The sequence below is a fragment of the Dendropsophus ebraccatus genome, chromosome 4 (assembly GCF_027789765.1).
Source record: "Dendropsophus ebraccatus isolate aDenEbr1 chromosome 4, aDenEbr1.pat, whole genome shotgun sequence".
NCBI classification, from domain to species: Eukaryota; Metazoa; Chordata; class Amphibia; order Anura; family Hylidae; genus Dendropsophus; species Dendropsophus ebraccatus.
This window is the reverse complement of record NC_091457.1, coordinates 118,389,273-118,412,418: the sequence shown is the minus strand read 5'-3', so window position 1 is coordinate 118,412,418 and position 23,146 is coordinate 118,389,273. Positions and strand designations below refer to the sequence as shown.

The 23,146-nt window shown below is 45.5% G+C and overlaps 1 protein-coding gene and 1 long non-coding RNA gene across 2 annotated transcripts in view; one reads left to right on the top strand and one right to left on the bottom strand.

Moving 5' to 3' along the window:
- Positions 1 to 23,146, top strand: part of LOC138788724 (uncharacterized) — a 153,238-nt gene that overhangs the window by 5,061 nt on the left and 125,031 nt on the right. The gene's annotated exons all lie outside the window — the stretch shown is intronic.
- Positions 12,813 to 22,017, bottom strand: PROK2 (prokineticin 2). The gene is made up of 3 exons (XM_069968769.1): positions 21,702 to 22,017; positions 16,501 to 16,626; positions 12,813 to 13,584 (listed from the first exon to the last, which is right to left on the bottom strand). The coding sequence occupies exons 1-3, from the start codon at positions 21,780 to 21,782 to the stop codon at positions 13,459 to 13,461; spliced, it is 333 nt and encodes a 110-aa protein (XP_069824870.1). The 5' UTR covers positions 21,783 to 22,017; the 3' UTR covers positions 12,813 to 13,458.

Here is a 23,146-nt window from a genome sequence, read left to right as displayed (position 1 = left end):
AAGTTACCCCCCCCAGCATCCCCCATGTGTAAAGTTACCCCCCCAGCATCCCCCATGTTTGCAATTTCCCCCCAGCATCCCCCATGTGTGCAGTTACCCCCCCCCAGCATCTCCCATGTGTGCAGTTACCCCCCCAGCATCCCCCATGTGTGCAGTTACCCACCCCAGCATCCCCCATGTGTGAAGTTACCCCACCCAGCATCCCCCATGTGTGCAGTTATCCCCCCAGCATCCCCCATGTGTAAAGTTACCCCCCCAGCATCCCCCATGTGTAAAGTTACCCCCCCAGCATCCCCCATGTTTGCAATTTCCCCCCAGCATCCCCCATGTGTGCAGTTACCCCCCCCCCAGCATCTCCCATGTGTGCAGTTACCCCCCCAGCATCCCCCATGTGTGCAGTACCCCCCCAGCATCCCCCATGTGTGCAGTTACTCCCCAGCATACCCCATGTGAGCAGTTACCCCCCAGCATTCCCCATGTCTGCAGTTACCCCCCCCCCAGCATCCCCCATGTGTACAGTTACCTTCCCAGCATCCCCCATGTGTACAGTTACCCCCAGCATCCCCCATGTGTGCAGTTACCCCACCAGCATCCCCCATGTGTGCAGTTACCCCCCCAAGCATCCCCCATGTGTGCAGTTACCCCCCCAGCATCCCCCATGTGTAAAGATACCCCCCCCGCATCCCCCATGTGTGTAGTTACCCCCCAGCATCCCCATGCATGCAGTTACCCCCCAGCATCCCCCATGTGTGCAGTTACCCCCCAGCATCCCCCATGTGTGCAGTTACCCCCCCAGCATCCCCCATGTGTGCAGTTACCCCCCCAGAATCCCCCATGTGTGCAGTAACCCCCCCCAGCATCCCCCATGTGTGCAGTTACCCCCCAGCATCCCCCATGTGTGCAGTTACCCCCCCAGCATCCCCAAGTGTGCAGTTACCCCCTAGCATTCACCATGTGTGCAGTTACCCCCCCAGCATCCGCCATGTGAGCAGTTACCCCCCAGCATCCCCATGTGTAAAGATACCCCCCCAGCATCCCCCATGTGTGTAGTTACCCCCCAGCATCCCCATGCATTGCGTTACCCCCCAGCATCCCCCATGTGTGCAGTTACCCCCCCAGCATCCCCCATGTGTGCAGTTACCCCCCCCAGCATCCCCCATGTGTGCAGTTACCCCCACGAGAATCCCCCATGTGTGCAGTAACCCCCCCAGCATCCACCATGTGTGCAGTTACCCCCCCAGTATCTCCCATGTGTGCAGTTACCCCCCCCCCAGTATCCCCTATTTGTGCAGTTACCCCCCCCAGCATCCCCCATGTGTGCAGTTACCCCCCGAGCATCCCCCAAGTGTGCAGTTACCCCCCTAGCATCCCCCATGTGTAAAGTTACCCCCCCCAGCATCCCCCATGTGTAAAGTTACCCCCCCAGCATCCCCCATGTTTGCAATTTCCCCCCAGCATCCCCCATGTGTGCAGTTACCCCCCAGCATCTCCCATGTGTGCAGTTACCCCCCCCAGCATCCCCCATGTGTGCAGTTACCCACCCCAGCATCCCCCATGTGTGAAGTTACCCCACCCAGCATCCCCCATGTGTGCAGTTATCCCCCCAGCATCCCCCATGTGTAAAGTTACCCCCCCCCAGCATCCCCCATGTGTAAAGTTACCCCCCCAGCATCCCCCATGTTTGCAATTTCCCCCCAGCATCCCCCATGTGTGCAGTTACCCCCCCCCCCAGCATCTCCCATGTGTGCAGTTACCCCCCCAGCATCCCCCATGTGTGCAGTACCCCCCCAGCATCCCCCATGTGTGCAGTTACTCCCCAGCATACCCCATGTGAGCAGTTACCCCCCAGCATTCCCCATGTCTGCAGTTACCCCCCCCCAGCATCCCCCATGTGTACAGTTACCTTCCCAGCATCCCCCATGTGTACAGTTACCCCCAGCATCCCCCATGTGTGCAGTTACCCCACCAGCATCCCCCATGTGTGCAGTTACCCCCCCCAGCATCCCCCATGTGTGCAGTTACCCCCCCAGCATCCCCCATGTGTAAAGATACCCCCCCAGCATCCCCCATGTGTGTAGTTACCCCCCAGCATCCCCATGCATGCAGTTACCCCCCAGCATCCCCCATGTGTGCAGTTACCCCCCAGCATCCCCCATGTGTGCAGTTACCCCCCCAGCATCCCCCATGTGTGCAGTTACCCCCCCAGCATCCCCCATGTGTGCAGTAACCCCCCCCAGCATCCCCCATGTGTGCAGTTACCCCCCAGCATCCCCCATGTGTGCAGTTACCCCCCCAGCATCCCCAAGTGTGCAGTTACCCCCTAGCATTCACCATGTGTGCAGTTACCCCCCCAGCATCCGCCATGTGAGCAGTTACCCCCCAGCATCCCCATGTGTAAAGATACCCCCCCAGCATCCCCCATGTGTGTAGTTACCCCCCAGCATCCCCATGCATTGCGTTACCCCCCAGCATCCCCCATGTGTGCAGTTACCCCCCCAGCATCCCCCATGTGTGCAGTTACCCCCCCCAGCATCCCCCATGTGTGCAGTTACCCCCACGAGAATCCCCCATGTGTGCAGTAACCCCCCCAGCATCCACCATGTGTGCAGTTACCCCCCCAGTATCTCCCATGTGTGCAGTTACCCCCCCCCCCCCAGTATCCCCTATTTGTGCAGTTACCCCCCCCCAGCATCCCCCATGTGTGCAGTTACCCCCCGAGCATCCCCCAAGTGTGCAGTTACCCCCTAGCATTCACCATGTGTGCAGTTAACCCCCCAGCATCCGCCATGTGAGCAGTTACCCCCCCAGCATCCCCCATGTGTGCAGTTTCCCCCTCAGCATCCCCCAAGTGTGCAGTTACCCCCTAGCATTCACCATGTGTGCAGTTAACCCCCCAGCATCCGCCATGTGAGCAGTTACCCCCCCAGCATCCCCCATGTGTGCAGTTACCCCCCCCCCCCCCCCGCATCCCCCATGTGTGCAGTTAAGCCCATCCATGCAGGCCTGCATTTGTAGTTTTTGCCCCCCCCCCCCCCCCCCCCCCCTTCTCCCCATACTGACTACAAGATGCTGGAAAGCCAGGTGACCTCTATCATACTGATTACAGGATCCTGGGAAAGCTGGGTGACCCTGATCATACTAAGTATGTGATGCTGGGAAAACTGGATGACCCCATTATACTGCCTACAAGATGCTGCGAAAGCTGGGTGACCTCCCCACCCTTCCCCAATGTAACCTTCAGGACCTAGTGAACAGTATACAGTATAACAGTGAGCAGTATATAACTCTCTGCATATATGGGCTCCAGGCCCTGAACAGTATGGAGTGGGGGTGGGGTACTGTTATCAGGACCCCCCTGTATACTGCTCACTAGGGCCTGGACAGTACATGAAGAGTTGGGGGGGGGGATACTGTATACTTTTCAGGGACTAGTAGATTGCACCCCCCCGCCCAGACAAACGAGGCTCTTCCCCCACGACTTTAGCTCTGCCCCTCTAACGGCGAGGGGGGGGCTTTCCCTTACCTAAAACATGCAGGGCAGTCCTCCTCTCCTCCAGGAACAGGCAGTGGTGCAGGAGGAGGGCAGTCTGTCTTCTTTTACCCTGGCAGTAGGAGGCCCTTACAGCTCCTTGCTTCATCCTGAAGTGGGGAGCTGACTGAGGTGAGCACTCCTAACCCCGCCCCCGCACCGCATTGGCCCCGCCCTCGCGATCGTGGCCACGCCCACTTTCAGCCGCAATCAGAACTTTTTTTAACTTTTTTTGCTGCTGTTATTATGCTCCGATTATGGCGCCCCCTAACTGCTAGCGCCCTGTGCGGCCGCCTGGCTGGCACAGTGCTAGAAACGGCCCTGACGTTACTGAACGTATTGGTTCCACTAGGGGAGTTCAGAGGGTCGGGCGGCGACCCTGCTCTGAACTGCCGTGATCCCAGGTGCTATATGCAGCCCGGGACCGCGGCTATTAGCTGGCACTGTTCGGTCGCCATGCCCGCTAATTAAGTATTTAGATGCAGCTGTCAAAGTTGACAGCTGCATCTAAATACTTGATGTCCGCCTTCCCACGATCGCGGAGGGGAGATCCCCATACCCTCACCCGGCCAGGGTCTGCGCCGTAAGGGCACTCTATTGCTTTCGGCATGCATCTCATGAATCTATGCAGTATATCTGTTCTGCATAGATCTTTATGAGAGAACAGTGTAGTAATGTGTGTAGAAAAAAAAAAAAAGAATTGTTTTTTATTAATACAAAATCTCCTCCCCTAATAAAAGTCAGAATCACACCCCTTTCCCCATTTAATAAATAAAAATAAATAAATAAACATATTTGGTATTGCCACGTGCGTAATTGCCTGAACTATTAAATTATCACATTCCCAATTATCACATTCCCAATTTTGCACGGTAAATGGCGTGAGAGTAAAAAAAATAGCAAAAAGTGCAAAATTGCGCATTTTTGGTCGCATCAAATCTCAAAAAATTGTGATAAAAAGCAATCAAAAATTTTCATATGCGCAATCAAGAACAGATCATGGCACAAAAAGTGACACCTCACACATCCCAATAGACCATAGGATATAAGCACAGTAATAGAGCAATATTAACCCCTTAGCGACCCATGACATATCTGATACGTCATGGTGCCGCTCTGAACGGCGCTGATCCCGGCTGACACGTGCAGCCGGGCAGTGCCTCTATTAGCCGGCGCGGGTCCCGTTGCCGCGCCGGCTAATTAAGCCTCTAAGTGCAGCTGTCAAACCTGACAGCTGCACTTAGATGCTGTGCTCTCCGTGTCCCTGGTGTCTAGTGGGACGGATCTCCCCGTTCTTCTGCCCGTGCCGGGCCTCAGCGTCGGACCGACGCTGATCCCGGCTCGGCAATAGATTGCTATGGCCTGCAGCAGGCCATAGCAATCTATGACCGATCTGATCGATCTTTGCTGTGTATATACACAGCATTGATCTCTATGAGAGATAAATGCTGTTTATATACAAGTCCCCCAGGGGGACTTCTAGTTAAAGTAAAAAAAAAAGTAAAAAAGTGTTTTTATTAATAAAAAGCCCCCTCCCCTAATAAAAGTCCAAATCACCCCCCTTTTCCCATTTTATAAATATAAATAAATAAATAAATAAATAAACATATTTAGTATCGCCGCGCGCGTAATCGGCCGAACTATTAATTAATCACATTCCTGATCTCGCACGGTAAATGGCGTCATCGCAAAAAAATTCCAAAGTGCAAAATTGCGCATTTTTGTCGCATCAAATCCAGAAAAAATGTAATAAAAAACGATCAAAAAGTCGTATATGTGCAATCAAGGTACCGATAGAAAGAACGCATCATGGCGCAAAAACTGACACCTCACACAGCCCCATAGACCAAAGGATAAAAGCGCTATAAGCCTGGGAATGGAGCGATTTTAAGGAACGTATATTTGTTAACAATGGTTTGAATTTTTTACAGGCCATCAGATACAATATAAGTTATACATGTTATATATCATAGTAATCGTAACGACTTGAGGAACATGCATAACAAGTCAGTTTTACCATAGGACGAACGGCGTAAATGCAAAACTCCCCGAAATCAAAACAAATTAGTTTTTTTTTCAATTTGACAGCGCAAATGATTTTTCCCCGGTTTCGCAGCATATGTTATGGAAAAATAATGCCTGTCATTGCAAAGTACAATTGGTTTCGCAAAAAATAAGCGCTCATATACGTCTCTAGGTGAAAAAATGCAAGCGCTGTTGACTTTTAAACTTAAAATGGAATAAGCAAAAGCGCAAAAACGAAAATTGGCTTTGACCTTAAGGGGTTAAGGAACATATATTTTTTTTAAAATAGTTTTAATTTTTTAAAAGCCATCAAATAAAATAAAAGTTATACAAGTTACATATCGTTGTAATCGTAACAACTTGAGGAACATGTATAACAGTTTTAACCTTGGGCGAACAGCGTAAAAACAAACAATTTCACCACACATATTATTTTTTTCTGGTTTCACAGCATATTTTAGGCAAAAATTATGGAAGACACTGCAAAGTACAATTAGTGGCGCAAAAAAAATAAGTGCTCATCTGGGTCTTTAGGTCGAAAAATGCATGTGCTATGGCCTTATATACACAAGGAGGAAAAAACAAAATCGCAAAAATGGAAACTGGCTGTGTCCCCTAAGGGTTAATTGCAAACCACACCTGAACTGGAGACAAGAGTGGGCCAAAAGTGGCCATGGATTTGTAGAGCTGGATAACCCCTTTTACATATACTGGGACATGATCAGAGACATTCCTAGCTAAGTATTTATTTAGAGCCAGCTTAGTAATAGCCTCCTCATTGCATAAAACCAGAATGATTCTGGACATGCTACCACAGGACTTATTACAACAGGGTATGTATTCCTCCCGATATCTATTAAACCTAGTTCAGCACACATTTTGGCCAAAGGGGCCCTCCCTCCTCCTATTTTTATTACTTTAATGCACATTCTATCCAGGTTCTCATCCATGACTGTTGAGATCCCATAACCAGAACTGGGCAATGATCCTTCTGGCAGACAAATTTATGCAAATGCCTGAGGACGGCGGGCAAGTACAGGAAGGGGGAATGTAAACGAATGCCAGAATAATCCTTCGTCTTTCCAATTTACCATACAAAAAACAATCTACAGTCGTCATCTATTTATTTGTCAGTAATGCTCTATGCCACCTTATTATGAAAAAAAACACTGACCCCTCTTGAATATGAGGTATGACAGGAATGATACTGATGCCCCCACCAATTTTTGTTTACTAATAAAAAAAAATCTTAGAGTCATAAAATAAAAACTAATAAGAGATCAGAGCTAAAAAGGTATGTCTGGGGCCATAATAGGAAGCCCAATCTAGCCATGGCCTTATTTATACCCATGCTAAGTGGCTGACAGGTTCACTTTAATGCTTGGGATTATGGGGGAAAAAATAAGAGAATACTAATGGAAAGTTGGCTATGTAATCATACTACAGCTTGTAATAACTCTAAATAGGAGATTTAAAGGAGGAGTCTGGCAATTTTTTTTTAAGTATTGTATTGCCCCCCAAAAGTTATACAAATCCCCAATATACACTTATTATGGGAAATGCTTATAAAGAGTTTTTTTTTCCCGGCACTTACTTCTGCATCAAGGCTTCACTTCCTGGATAAAATGGTGATGTCACGACCCGACTCCCAGAGCTGTGCAGGCTGTGGCTGCTGGAGAGGATGATGGCAGAGGGATGCTCAGTGTCCCTCCAGTGCCCTGTGTCCCTCAGTGTCCCCCTGCCATCATCCTCTCCAGCAGCCACAGCCCCCACAGCTCTAGGAGTCGGGTCGTGACATCACCATTTTATCCAGGAAGTGAAGCCTTGATGTAGTAGTAAGTGCAGGGAAAAAAAGCACGTTATAAGCATTTCCTCTAATAAGTGTATATTGGTGATTTGTGTAACTTTTGGGGGGCAATACAATACTTTAATAAAAATTTTTGCTGGACTTCTCCTTTAAAGAATGATGCTTTCATCCAGAAGTATTATTATTATTATTATTATTTATTTATAGAGCGCCCTTAATTCCAGAGCACTATACAATAGATAGGGGTAACGAGCAGAAACAACATAAGAGATGTGTATGTGAAGAGATGGGTTTTCAGGTTACTTTTGAAGGACTTGATGGTGGGTAAGAGCCGGATGTATCGGGGTAGCGAGTTTCAGAGTATGGGGGAGGCTCGGGTTGTGTGAGGTACGAACAAGGGGGAGTGCAGACGGAGGTCGCAAGGGCACAGGTTGTGGATGGCCTTGTACGTTATGGTCAACAGTTTAAAGTGAATACATTGGGCAATGGGGAGCCAGTGAAGGAATTGTCAGAGGGGAGAGGCAGAGGCAAAGCGAGGGGAAAGGTTGATTAGTTGGGCAGCAGAGTTTCGGATAGATTGGAGGGGATCAAGGGAGTTAGATGGAAGGCCAGAGAGGAGGATATTACAGTAGTCCAAGCGGGAAATAATGAGAGCATGTACCAGCAGTTTGGTAGAGTCAGGGGTGAGAAAAGAGCGGATTCTGGAAATGTTTTTGAGGTGAATGCGGCAGGAGGTGGTCAGGGTTTGAATTTGGGGTTTAAAGGACAGGGCAGAGTCAAAGGTGACCCCGAGGCAGCGGACTTGAGGAACAACTATATATTTGTCTCGCAGCGGGTTTGGACGAGAAAATAAGGTGTATGGCGTTCTCCCGACCATTCACAGACAGATGATGTTGGTGGAGATAAGGGTTGTGATGAAAAATCAGTGTTTGACCTCTTTGTTCTCTGAGAGAGATGCGGCATTTAGAGTTCTCTGGCTGAGGCTTATCCTTCCACTCCCCATATTGAAGACAGAAAGGCTCTGCTATTCCAAACATTTCTGTGTATGGAGTAGGAACGGGAGAGGACCAGAGAGAGAAATGATGACCGAACAATGGTTCAGCTGTAAGTTATTGATGGAGTATGGCCACCTGAAGGGCTGTCACTGTTGCAGTTCAGCCCGGTTTGCTGGAATGATCCAATACTAGACACAGCATTAAGAGGCACTGTTTCCAAAGAAATCAGAAAAATGTATCTAAACGTTTGTTTCAAAATTTTGTGCTAATTTCTCAATGTATAAAGTTCAATTTCAGAGCTCCACATTCCCTATATTTAAAATAAATGCTTCTGGCAGCGACCACCGGAGAGCGCTACTTGCATACTGTTTCATTATTGCATTTAACCCCTTAAGGTCAAAGCCAATTTTCATTTTTGCACTTTTGCTTTTTCCACTTTATGTTTAAAAGTCCATAGTGCTTGCATTTTTTCACCTAGAGACCCATATGAGCCCTTATTTTTTGCGAAACCAATTGTAATTTGCAATGACAGGCATTATTTTTCCATAACATATGCTGCGAAACCAGATAAAAATCATTTGCGCTGTCAAATTGAAATAAAAAAGGAATTTGTTTTGATTTTAGGGATTTTTGCATTTAGGCCGTTCGCCCTGGGGTAAAACTGACTTGTTATGCATGTTTCTCAAGTCGTTACGATTACAATGATATGTAACATGTATAAATTTTATATTATCTAATGGCTTGTAAAAAATTCAAACCATTGTTAACAAATATATGTTTCTTAAAATCACTCTCTTCCCAGGCTTATAGCGCTTTTATCCTTTGGTCTATGGGGCTGTTTGAGGTGTCATTTTTTGCTCCATGATGTGTTCTTTCTATTAGTACCTAGATTGCACATATACGACTTTTTGATCACTTTTTATTACATTTTTTCTGGATTTGATGCGACTGAAAATGCACAATTTTTGACTTTGGAATTTTTTTGCGCTGACGCCATTTACCGTGCGAGATCAGGAATGTGATTAATTAATAGTTCGGGCGATTACGTACGCAGCGATAACAAACATGTTTATTTATTTGTTTATTTATTTATTTATATTTCTAAAATGGGAAAAGGGGGGTGATTTTGACTTTTATTAGGGGAGGGGATTTTTTATTAATAAAAAAACATTTTTACTTTCATTTTTACATTAACTAGTAGTCCCCCTGGGGGACTTGTATATACACAGCAATGATCCATCATATCGGTGATCCATTGCTATGGCCCGCTGCAGGCCATAGCAATGTATTACCGAACCGGGATCAGCGTCATTGCAACACTGAGGCCCGGCACTGGCAGAAGAATGGATCTCCCCCCCCCCCCCCCGGGGGGGGAGATCCATCCCATTGGACACTAGGGACAGGGAGAGCACAGCATCTAAGTGCAGCTGTCAGGTTTTGCTGAATTGCTAAATATAAGGCCTCCCCCAAAAGTAAGACCTAAAAAAGTTTTTGTTTGGAAGCGTGCCTGCCAATGTAACATAAGGGCATGCGGCTGTAATTCTTTTTAGCCTGCCATTGTCCCCTACCTTCACTGTCCGTTGCAGAGCAGCTGCATGCAGGACATGAAGACAGTCAACTGCCACCAACCCCGATGTTCCCTTCCGCGACTGTCACTTGTAAATGGGCAGGCAAGGCATCAAGAGGTCCATCGCCTGCTGCCATCCCCGTTGTCTCCTACCACCAGATGTAGAGCTGCACACAGTCTGCTGTTATCCCGTCGCCTGCCGCCATACCAGACACTGTCCCTGCTGTGCTGTACAAGTGTACTGTGGTGAGCTCCCCCTGGTGGCCCGAAACCACCATACCATAAGCTCTGTCCCTGCTGTGCATGTGACATGTGAATTCATCTTCATTAAAAAATAAGGTATTCCCTGAAAATAAGAACCAGCCCATCTTTGGGAGCAGAAATTTATGTAAGACACTGTCCTATTTTCAGAGAAACACAGTATCAAACATTTATGGCATATCATGTTGGGATGCCATAAACGTCTAAGGAGAGAATACCCCTTTATTTTACAATCCAAAATGAATAAATGTCTGTGACTGGAGTTGTTAAATAAGCAATTCTTATAGTTTATTACTGTTTGTTTCTATAGCTCCATCATGCTCCACAGCGTAGTACAGAGGATGCAGCTCCTTACATGAGAAATTAATAAAATAGAATATCGCCAAACGATAAACCAGGATGATGAGGATGATGTGAGAATATTCTAGAGACGATGCTGTTATTCTGATACAGAATTATTACACCGCAGTATAAATCCAGAGGGACAAAATACAGAGCAGAGGATGGTGGATTCCTGTAGGTTTATACATACATTCACCAATGGAAAATAGTTACATTTTATTCATAAGTTATCATCTGTGATCTACAATGAAATAAAATATCCAATCTATTTACATATAAATACTGTATCACAATCATTGATAGTGTTACCTTTACCCAAGAAATCTGCCACATTGTAGATTTCTGGTACCAGAGAGACTGTAATAATAAGATGACCTGATAGATAGAAGATAGTGGGTGGTGAAACCAGTGCCACCTTTATTCTGCTAGTCTAAAGGGTGCGGATTGGGGTACATGGATGGCTACCAGCACAGGGGCATCATTTGGGTCAGTAAACAGAGTTCTAATATATGTACTATTTAAAGGGATTGCCAGGATTAGGGAAAGAAAGGACTAGTCTTTTCCCAGGAAACAGTGCCACTCTAAGGTAGTGTCTGGTACTGCACAGAATAAAGCTAATTTACAATACCAGACACAGTCCTTGGACATGGATAGTACTATTTCTAGAATAAAGCTGACTATTTTAGACAGCCCCTTTAAATGGTTCCTGAACAGGCCAGTACTTTTGGCCATCTTATTGAAGTTGGAGCAGTACAGGTCAAATGCTGAAAACATGTTGGATATATCAGAAATCTAGAAAAATGTGTTTCCTGGTACTGTATAGATGCACATGAGGTCACATTGAAAGGATTCTGTGGAATTCATAATCCCCTTTTGCACAGCTCAGAGTCTGAAGTTGATATGTACATAACCTTCGGACCACAGAAATCACTTCTAAGATGGGAATAGAGACTTCTGGCAGCGGCTTAAAGGGAACCTGTCACCCCCCGTGCCGGGGTGACAGGCTCCCGACCCCCCCGTTAGAGACCCCTATACTTACCTCATCCCGCCGGGTCCCGCTTCTGGATTCGGTCGGGTCCCGGAGATCTCAGCCGCTGCAGCCCGGCGCGCGAGCTGAGAGATGAGTCCAACGCTCATAGAGAATGACGGAGCGCTGGACTCTCCTGTCATTCTCTATGGGTGTTGGACTCATCTCTCAGCGCGCGCGCCGGGCTGCAGCGGCTGAGATCTCCGTGACCCGACCGAATCCAGAAGCGGGACCCGGCGGGATGAGGTAAGTATAGGGGGCTCTAACGGGGGGTCGGGAACCTGTCACCCCGGTACGGGGGGTGACAGGTTCCCTTTAAGTCCCAGCATGACAAAGGATGATGAAGTCGCTCACTCTAACATCTGCCATCAGGGCACAAATAGGCGGCATTACTTGTTAGATCTTCTGACTAATGTAATGTGTATGGACAGGTTAAGCAAAAGGCCATTCTGATAATTGACTGTTAGCTTATAACATATGTCAGATTTAACCTTAAATCTTTCAGTAGCACTCTATGGATTTGGCTTCTCTATGGAGCCCTTTTATTCTGGAAACAATGTGCCATACAAGGTTTTACCAAAGTCATTTTTTTATGTGTGGGTAAGACATGTAATTTTAGCTGGATTCACCTTTAGGCCAGGTGTCCATGTAATTTTGCGGCATGTATTTTGGTGCATAATGCGTGCCAAAAATGTATGCAATGCATGCCCAGTGCTGTCAGGGAGGAAATGCATTGCTGTTCACACTGTGAATTGCAGCACATATATTTTTTTGTACACATTTCATGTACCCCAGGATAAGCCGGATAATACATGTCAGATATGCTGGGTGCTGATTGGCTCAATCAATTTAAGCTAATCAGCATCCATGGTCAGAATTAAAACTGCAGGGAATACTGTCAAAGCGTGTGGCGGAAATCTAAAGCACAATGTATTAGGGTCCTATTACCCTGCTAGATTGGGCCGTGTAATATTGAGCAATTACACAGGCCAACTATCGGGCAGCAAGGGCTGCACGGATATCATTAGTGATGTCCGTGCAGCCCTTGCCTTTAGTGTAGAATAATAATGTATTAACTTACCTTACCACATTCCCAAGTTTCCCTGGGCCTTCCCTGGTTTCTCCAGCTCTTCCTTCTCCTCCCTTCTGTTCCGGTCTCAGCACTGACAGGCTGCAGGCGGCTCAGCCAATCACTGGCCACGGCCTGTCTCAGCCAGGGATTGGCTGAAAGGCAGCAGCCTGTCAGTGCAGAGACCAGAACAGAAGGGAGGAGAAGGAAGAGCTGGAGAGACCAGGGAAGGCCCGAGGACATCTGGGAACGTGGTAAGGTAAGTTAATACATTATTATTTTACACTACAATCATCAGCTGTTGGCCGTGCATCTCTATTACACGTAGCAATGAGCGTCCGCCGCCCAAAGATTTAAGGTCGGGACCTATCGCTTTTTGTAATAAAGCCCTTACACTTTGTTTTCATGTGAACATAGCTCTTATTAGGACATATGGGGCCAGTAGAAATGTGGTCAGCTAAACAGGATCTGTATCATTTATTGTAGCTCTGGAGAGCCACTGGCATCCATTGAAGACAATGGTGCCCACTGAGTTTACTGGAAGTCCTTCCTGTGAGTTGGAGCCATCTACAATCAGGGTGGGCCTGCCACAGAGAAGTGCGGCCTTGATGCCCATAGAATGCAGTCAAGGTACACTCTATTTGTGCAATTGACAACATAAATAGTGAGCTCTGAGGGGCTGCCATAAGCAGCGGGGACACATTCTCTTCACTCCAGTGGTCACACATGAGGAACACTTTCAACATAAAAAAAAAAAGTTTGCAAAACATAATTTGGCAGCAGAAATTCATCCGTCACAATCACATTTCTTCATCGCTGACATTTGCCGGAATCTTCTAAAAATAAAAATCGTTGCTCTTTAGGAATGGCAAACATTTATAGGTGGCGTCATCCAGCTTTGTGCAGGTCAGGTTTGGCAGACATGGGCAACTGTGATGCATTCTTTTTCCAAAAAATGGAGTCTGTAGAAATAAAAATGGCACAGATTAATTTCACTACTTTCCAACATTCTGAAATATAAAAAAAATAACTATACTACCATCATGGATATGCTGCAGATTTGATCCAGGATTTCTCACATAATGCAAAATCTGAAGCAGATCCGCAGCATCTCCATGATGCATGGAGACACCCTTAAAGGGCTCAGAGCTACAGACATGGGCAGATTTCTCATAGGGAAATAAAACAAATTATACATGTCTCTGAACAATTGAGTTATAAAATCATGTCTGCTTTTTAAGCTGCCTTAGAGGCTATACTGAGCTGCAGCATGCACACCTCCTCCCCCACCCCTCTCTGCTTTGCATGATTGATGTACAAGGCTGAAAGACAAACCCTGTCTATCAACCATGGAGCGACAGGTAGGGGAGGGAGGCGGCATGTATGCTGCAGCTTACCATACCCTTTATGACTCTTGAGTTTAGAAGGAAAACATGATTTTATAACTTTCACAACAGACACCAGTGAGGACACAGGAATCATGTGCTTTATCTCCTGCTATCAGCTATTTGCTAATGTCTGCAGCTCTGACCATGATATAACTGGATAACATACTCTAACAGTTCCAACTACAGTTGCTCTATAGCAATACCTTCTGCCATGCCCTTATAAAAGGGCCTTTGCGTTGCCTATATAATAGTACCAACTACGGCCCCCTTAATAGTACAGTACCATCTGCATTTCATAAGTAACCGTTTAACAGTACTGTCCACAATTGTGCACTGCAGACAAGTCAGCTGTTCTATAGTAGCTCTATCTACAGAACACAGGCATGCTAAATTTCTTGAAGCAAGGGGAAATTTCCAGTAGTGTTAGTGAACCAGGGAATTGCTTCTAAGGGTACAAACACACACGGCATATATGCTGCGTATTTACTGCTGCGATACGCAGCAGATATGCAGCAGATTAGATCTAAATAACTGAACACAGTATCAAATCTGCTGCGTATCTGCTGTGTGTGTTTGTACCCTTAAAGGGAAGACTCCAACCTGTTGATATCTCTCTAATGCGCACAGGGGGCTGAAGATGAAGGTAAGTTTTTTACCTTCATCCTCGGCACAGTTTCCATGCTATAAGCAGTTTAGTCCTTAGCTTTTGGGGCACTGGGGGCGGGGCTACTGCCTCTAGGGCACCAAAACCTCTAATCAACATAAGGATAGTTTCCCTTTAAGCAATTGTGGAAGATTCTTCTGTTAATAGCAGTTAAAGGTAAAAATTTCCTCTTATCAAACCTGACACCATTGCAGCTTATGGTCTATGGGTAAGGTTGGATGAGGCTAAAGGAGAATACTGATTTAAACCTAACTAACACTCATTAGACAGGCAGCCTTAATGGTAGATATTGTCCACCATCGCCCTCCCATATAAATAACATGGGCAATTAGCTGCCAGTTGACATAAATATGAAGGGCAAGGACAGTAAAAACGATCTGGTGCAAAACCCTTGTATGTCACCACCCTGAATGATGCTGGTTACACCACATAACATCATCCATAAAGAAGAAGTGCTCTCAAATGTGAGGATTTCCAGCTTTAGGGAAACTACAACTCTTTGCACACCCTGACCAATCCATGCTGAGAGCTGGAGCACCTCAGATGGCCTAGCAGTGCTATAAAGTACATAGAGTCACGTGTGTGTGTGTGTGTGTGTCCTATGTGATATTAGGGGAGGATTAGCTGGTCGGATGAGTACAAGACATGACATAACTGGATTCACATGAGGTCAGCCTAGATAGATGGGCTGTCATGGCATACAGAGAGGGAAATCTCAAAGGACTGTGTGCCAAATATTTCAGCTACAGTCTGCCCTGTAAATACTTTGGTGAATGCTTTAGTAGTGACTATAAAGGATCAGGGATGGGGAACATTCAGCCCTCCAACTGTTGCAAAACTACAATTCCCATCATACCTGGAGAGCCAAAGCTTTAGCATAGGGCCACCAAGTTTTAGATAACAGATATAACTTTTACCGACATAGAAGAATGCAGCCATACAGCTCTGTCCTGTAGGACCATAAGGCCCACCTGGTCCACACATGAACTTCTAGGCCTTACACACATCATGCAGGTAGGGCACACATGAAGTTCTTGTGGCTCCACAGCTATAGCCACTCTATGTGCCACTGTATGGTGTGTAAAAGGCAGATTTATTACCACAGGGTAGGGCACATGCAGATGTAACCATGTCCTTTGCCCTATGCATGAGCTTTCTTTTTTTTACCACACAGTAAACTACTGACCCATGTGAATACACTTTAATGGGGTATTTCCATTTCATCATAGTATTCCCTATCCACAGAATAGGGGATGATATGCCATTAGTGGGGGCCTGACTGTTGGGATCTGCACTTGGGAATCAGTGGAGCTCACTTTGTGTGTGCAGCCAGTGCTCTGTTCATTCTCTATGGGGTTCCTAGTATTGCCAAGCTCAGCACTCAGCAATGCTTGGAAGCCCCATAGAGAATGAACATGCACGTGTGGTGTGCCACACTCATTCTGAGGGAAATTTCCAGCACTTCGACCCGGACCAATTGGCATGTCATCCTATATTCTGTAGATGATGAGATGGGAATATCCCTTTAAGGCCAGTTTCAGACAAGCGTGATATAATTGTATGTCCTGGCATGACTGAGAATCTATTGATCTAATTGGACAGCATCCCCACTAAAGTTTGGGTGTCTAGACCCATGGTTGGGCTGGGACTTGCGGTCATAATACACACAATAATGTTGCCATGTTATGATTGAATGTGGCCTAATTCACTATTTGGTTAATACCTCATTCTCTAGTTGCTCATATTCACAGCAATTTGTTGGGTGTTTCAATCCTCAATTATCTGGAATTAGCGGCAACAACAATAAATTATCAGCGAGCACTTACTTTATGACTTAATGGATGACAGTCATCTCCTTCATTGCCAAGAGGAGTGCACATCCGTAAGCTTCTTATCCAGAGGCTGACAGCGCAGCACATCCCTCCTCCACACTGCTGATCCCTTTCACAAGCCTGGAAATAAAAGAAATTAAAATGCATCATATAACAAAAGCAAAAAGAGAGCAAAATTTAAAGCAAACTTAAAAAAAAAAAAAAAATAATAATAATAATAATACACAGCAAAAACGATATTTTCAGGGGTTCACAAGGATTTTAGTGAAGAAGGTAAATGGAAAGTCTGTTGTTTATGGCATTTCTATTCAGCTATTAATCTTTTTGTATAAAACAAAACAATAAAGAGAAATATATAAAGATGTAGCAGAGCTGTGTTAGGGCAGGTACACGTGAGTATTAGGCTATGTTCACATGTTGAACAAACAGTGGGGTTCCGCATTAACGGACGCTGTTTAACGCTACCTACGTGATCATGGGTCAACGGTCGTCATGGCGGAACGGTCATTGTGTGAACATAGCCTAACACAGCTGTATTGCGGCCCCAATTTGTGGAACACATACTGCACACTGTACAGAAGAAGAACCTCCAACTTTATGCATGTTCAAAGAACTAGCCTATGGATTTCTGCCTATGGCTAAATAAAGAGATTTTTTTTGCTTGTTAAAAAAAACACTATGAGAATTTTAAGTCATTGATATTGAGAACGTGAAAATTCCATAGCCCCCCCCTCAATCCTTCAGCAAATAGGTGAGGGAGAAATGGTAAAAGAATAAAGCTAATAGAAGGAATGGTGGTCAACAAACTCTGGGACACCAGGCCAATCACAGCATCTTATGCTCTTATAGCCCAGGCTATTAGAACAGATACCTGCTGTCCAGAGATGTCTGTGTCTGTCTTTCTTAGACCTCACTAGCTTGTATACTTTGTATTAACTTGCATTGTTCAGACCCCTATCTAGATAACTGGCTTAGGGTATGTGCACACTGAGGAATTCAGACGGAACCTCCAGTGCGGAATTCTCAGCTCGAGCCTGCTCGCGGAGTGCAGTGGGTGCACGCATCTCCGCCCGTGTAATAGACTCCATTATATGCATGGGCGGATTCTTTAATCCGTCCAAAGAATGATCAAGTTCATTCTTTGGAGGGAGGAAGGAATCCGCCGGTGTATAGAATGGAGTCTATGACACAGGCGGACACGTGCGCGCCCGCTGCACTCCGCGAGCAGGCTCGAGCTGAGAATTCCGCAACGGAGGTTCCGTCTGAATTCCTCAGTGTGCACATACCCTCACTCCTCTGGCTTCTGAATTGGACCCTGATGTTACCTCCTGGCTACCTGACCTTACCTTTGGCTTGACAATGATCTGAATTCCAGTTCTGCTGATACAGTTCTAGCTTTTGGACTGTTTGGACTGAACTCTGTCAACCCACTGTCTACTAATTCTCCTCTACTTCCAGTTACTGACTCGGCTAGTTAGACCATACTTATGTTGTATAGCACATAAAATAGGGAGGAACCTTTTCTTTGGTTGGGCCACCCTTATCAGGGCAAATAATGAGTAGGAAGTAATAGCATCCTCTGTCCTTACACTAGCACTGAATGGATACAGGCTGCTCCCAATACAAGAAGACTAAGGAACAGCAGTGGCAGGGGAACGGGGGAGGTGAGTATTTATTTTTTTTTTTTAGTTGTTGCTGCACTAGGACATGTACCCCCTATTGATTGGGGATAACTTAGTAAGATGGGAAAAAACCCATAAAGCTGAGAAGATTGTCTTAAGATTATAACGAGGGTTGGTGTTGAGGGTTTGGATAGGGTAAAAAATGTCTGCTTCTCTTATCGAGGCTCCCAAAGCCACCACCTCCGGTGTTATCTGTGGCTTTCTTTGCTGCTATGTGCCTTTTCGTCCCGTGTTATCCTTTACTTTGAGTGACCCTACTGCAAATTCAGATTTGATCTTTGCGGCCAAGACATCATAAAAGACCCTATTATACAGCTTGGGGCATACAGTAATATGAGAATGCATGGCGTCATGGCGCTTTCCTTACAGTTGAATAGTGCTTGTAATGTAAAGTAATGAGAGTGGCTCACACGTAATATCTAAAGCGGATTTCTAGGAAACCAGTGACGTCTATAACAAAAACGATGAATATTCAGGGAACACTTGATCCCATCTGTGCAATGTTTCTTGCCTGCATTGCATAAAGTATTAACTGAATGACTGTTGAGATTACACCAACATAATAATCCAATAACAGGGAATTGACTCTTAACCCATGTATGACTGCCATTATATTAAAATGTCTCCATAAAATGAAAATATCTTTACAAACATAAGTACACTCTTGTGCCCACTGGCCAAAAACATTAGAAAAGAGAATATCTTAGTTTGGACCTAAAGGGATATTTCCATCTTGTAGAGTGATGGCATATTACTAATGCATGGCGTTACCTTATGATTGGTGGGGTCCATTTTATGGTTTGTTGAGAATGGAGGAAAAGAAACTTGCGAATCCTAATAGTTTTGGTGGCTGATGAAGCGTGACCCCCGTCATCACCAATGGGAGAATTTTAGCTACTTACCCACAAACGCCAGCCACACTGCAAGTCCAACCACACAGCTTGGACACAGTGGCCAATACATGCTTAGGGGAAGGAAAGCCTAGCGTACTGGCAGCTATATCAAGTGGAGTGGTCCCCCTCTGCATTGGGACATTATCAGTTGTGAGCTGTACACAAGGGAGACATGTATGAGGGGAGAGATGAAATTGCCCTCAGGACCCTTGTAAAGCTGAACCAGAATCACCAGTACCACCAAATACCACAGTGCAGCACTACTGAATCTAGTACGGTCCCCATTTTAACCCCTACCCTCCTAGAAGAAGTACTGTGCGCATTCCTACCCCTCCCCTACTGGCGGCAGTATTGTCTCCATTCTCATCCCTTCCCCACTGGCGGCAGTATTGTCCCCATTCTCATCCCTTCCCCACTGGCGGCAGTATTGTCCCCATTCCCATCCCTTCCCCACTGGCGGCAGTATTGTCCCCATTTCCATCCCTTCCCCCACCGGCAGCAGAATTGTCCCCATTCTTATCCTTTCCCGACCTGGCAGTAGTACTGTTCCCATTCTCCCCATTGGCAGCAGTTCTGTCCCATTCCTACACTTCCAACACTTGCAGAAGTAATGCCTCCTCCCCCTTCCCCCATCCCTATCAATAGCGACACTGACTTCCTAACCCCTTCTCACCTGTTGTCTGCCTTATTGGCAGCAGCATTTAACCCACCCAATCTCTACTTTTAACAGGGAATTCTGGAGGCCCGTAACCTGTTACCCAGTTTACCCTCTGTGAACTCTGATGGTACTATAGATTTTTGTATTTCAGGTTCTGCAGAGAGCTGGGTGACAGCAGATAATGGGTGTTATAATGAGGTTGTCACCCACCATCCAAAACAATGAAACAAATAGCTCGAGAACTGCTTAATAGCCCATACATAGTCTGGATATTATAATATCCTGGTGTTTAATTCTGGCTCAGAACTACATGGCTGAAATCTAAAATCTAAGCTCTCAAAAATTAAAAATATTCAAAAAATTAATGATGGAAAAAATCTTATATCAACATTTATTTGGGCTGGGGATTCACTGCCCATACACATCAGTCCTATACACTATAGCTACCTGATAATCCAGCACCCATAAGGGGCCAGATTAAAATAATTTCTTTGTATTAATATTAGCACAATATTCCTCACTTTATAATACTAGGTACTAACAGTTTTGATGTGAATGCACTATATTTCTCCTACCTCCGAAATTGCAGTAACACTGTGTTCTTTGACCAAATCATTCCAAATCCAGGACTAAAGTGATGAACACCCGTTCCAACATCAGAATTTATTTTTGTGCTGTCATCTATATTTACATTGTATTAAATAACCTAAATGTGGACTATGCGTAAATGTACAGCTATGAAGAAATGACTGATCCGTGGATAGTCCATAAAATCTCATCCTTTCCGTCATTTGTAATGCATCCAATTATGTATACAGTTCTAGACCACCATGACTCTTAGGTAAATATTAGGTTGGAATGTTGCTCTTTCATTGCCGGTTTTATTTTTATTAATATTTTTAGATTTTTTTTTGGCAGCTCAATAAATCTTTGCGGCTGAAGCTCCTAAACCCTATAATTGGTCATAATTGGTTTTGAAAACCCTCCCGGAGAATTTAACGACCCTTCAATTGTGGAAGTCAAGTCGAGCAGGATGCTACTAAGGTCTACACTGAGGTCATGGAAAATCCCAACTGGTTGATGGTTGTTTACATAGTTAATGGTCAATCCGAGGAGTGAAATCCCAAGAGAGTAAAAAAAAAAGGGGAGGGGGCTGACATACAAATTTAGTATGTGGTCTCATTATGTCAATTATGGACCCAAATATGAATCGGGGCCAAGCCAGAATTAAAAAATAACCCATTTAAACTAACACCTATCAAGCAAGCTTTTTTGGTTGTGCTCCTCAACCAGTGTCAGGAAGGACAGGTGCCTCTTGGGTGACATTAAGACAAACTGGCACCAGAGTCAAAACCACACCTGGCACTTGGCTCCTAGGTCAAGTTCACTTACAAGTAGCCAATAGGTTTCCAAATAGGAATGTAATGACTGGCATGTAGTGGGGTCCTAGTATATGGAAGTGTAAGAGAGCTCTATAGAGAAGCCGCATACATAACCGTGCTTTGCCCAATTAAGTTCACTCATGTTCCTGTACCACCTAGCAAGAGACCACTAACACTACAAGGTAACTATAGCAGCAGTTAACTATTACCCTAATATCTTTTGTACGACTATTAGAAGAGGTGGGGTTCATAGTTGGGACAGTACACGTTGCTCAATAATCATCCAGTCGGTAGCTCCTAAGCTGATCTAGTAGAAAACTCAATGGGCTGTCACTTGTAGTTCTTTAAGTAAAGATTAATAAAATAATGTTTCATATAATAATCTTTTAAAGCATTAAAAAACATACAATAGATTACTTGTTCTTTAGCCAAAAAGGTACCATTTAATACATTAAAAGCAACACATAGCCCTATATTTTCTGGAGGAACAACCAAATGTGGGAAGCCCCAAAGAATAACCCAATTAGAGCTACTAATAGTTAAAACAGACTTGATGGCATATAGTAATATTAATACTCACCCCAGTGATTACTGCAGCTTCTCCAAACTTTAGAAGCAGGAAAGCACCAAACAGGAGTGATAGTAACTGTACTCTTCTCATATTAGTTACCAAGAAGGATGGAGATGGGGATGATGTATATCCAAGTTAGGCTCCTTGGGGGATATCAGGGTGAGCCCAGAAAGTCTACAGAAGAAGCAATGTTGAGTAGATGATGGGTTTGGGGAGAAGTCCTTCTGTTGGTGCCTTTGCTGGAGCTGAAGAAAGGGTGTTGTGACTTGGTCACTTGCTCCAGTGTCTTGAGCTGTTATAAAGCTCCGCTTGCCATTCAAATCGACCTCCATGACTCAGAGAGAACAAGATAAAGCTGAGCACTACGGTGTAGTGGGTGCCAATCATAGGGTCGGAGACAAGCAGCAAACTCCACGCCCCCGCCCACCAGCATCAGCTCCCTTCTTCATTGGTTTGGGGGAAATTAGCAGCAGTTCTGAAAAGCTCAGTTTACAAGGTTATTCCATTTCTATGCTCATCCCTCTACAGCTGAAGTGCTGATGTGAAAGGAAAAAACAAATTCACATGCAGAAGGAAATGCTCTAGGTGGTACTATGCTGCTAGGAAATCAGGTTATTGTAAAAGGGAACTTACATTTGAGTCATAGAATAGAAACTTGCATATTAAGATACAATAGGAGATTCTTTGCATTGCATTGCTTGCCAGTCAGCTAAAAAATATTATTCTATGTTTAACAGGAACTGTCTGTTCTAGTAAATGTTAGATTGTTGGAGAAATATTAGAATTTATGTTCTCCTTTGGTAAATTTCTAGTTACACATTAAAGGAGTTTTCCTGTGAACAACACTTTCTATTTCTCTACAGTATAGATCAGACCTGGGCATTGTATAGCCCGTGGGCCAACTAACTCTGACCGGCCCAGATCCCCTAGCTTCCATTTTTTTTTTTTGCAAAATTGATGGAAAAAAAAGAGGTGTTTGTGTGTCTCTGTTTTGATCATTTTTTCCATTAACCCCTTAGTGACCGCCGATACGGCTTTCTACGGCGGTCACTAATGGGCCTTATTCTGCTGCCATCAGATTTTTACGGCGATGGCAGAGAATAAGGCTGCGGGGCCGGGACGGCCCCCACCCCATCCCCCCGGCTACCGGAGGTAGCTGAGGGGTTGGGGCAGTGTGTGAGGTCCGTCCCGGCCCCCCCCCTTACCGACGATCGCCGCTATTAACGTTATAGCGGCGGCCGTCGGTAAAGAGGATTACCGGTGCCGCCGCCACCTTTCATCTCCCCCCGCCGTGAATCTACGGCGGGGGGAGATGAAATAAGTGTATATCAGACCCCAGATCAGACCCCCCTAGTGCCCCGATAACTAACCCCCCTCCCCCGGCGGCCATCATTTCCAAGATGGCCGCCGCCATCGCTGTGAACCGACTAACGTCGGTTCACAGCGATTAAAAA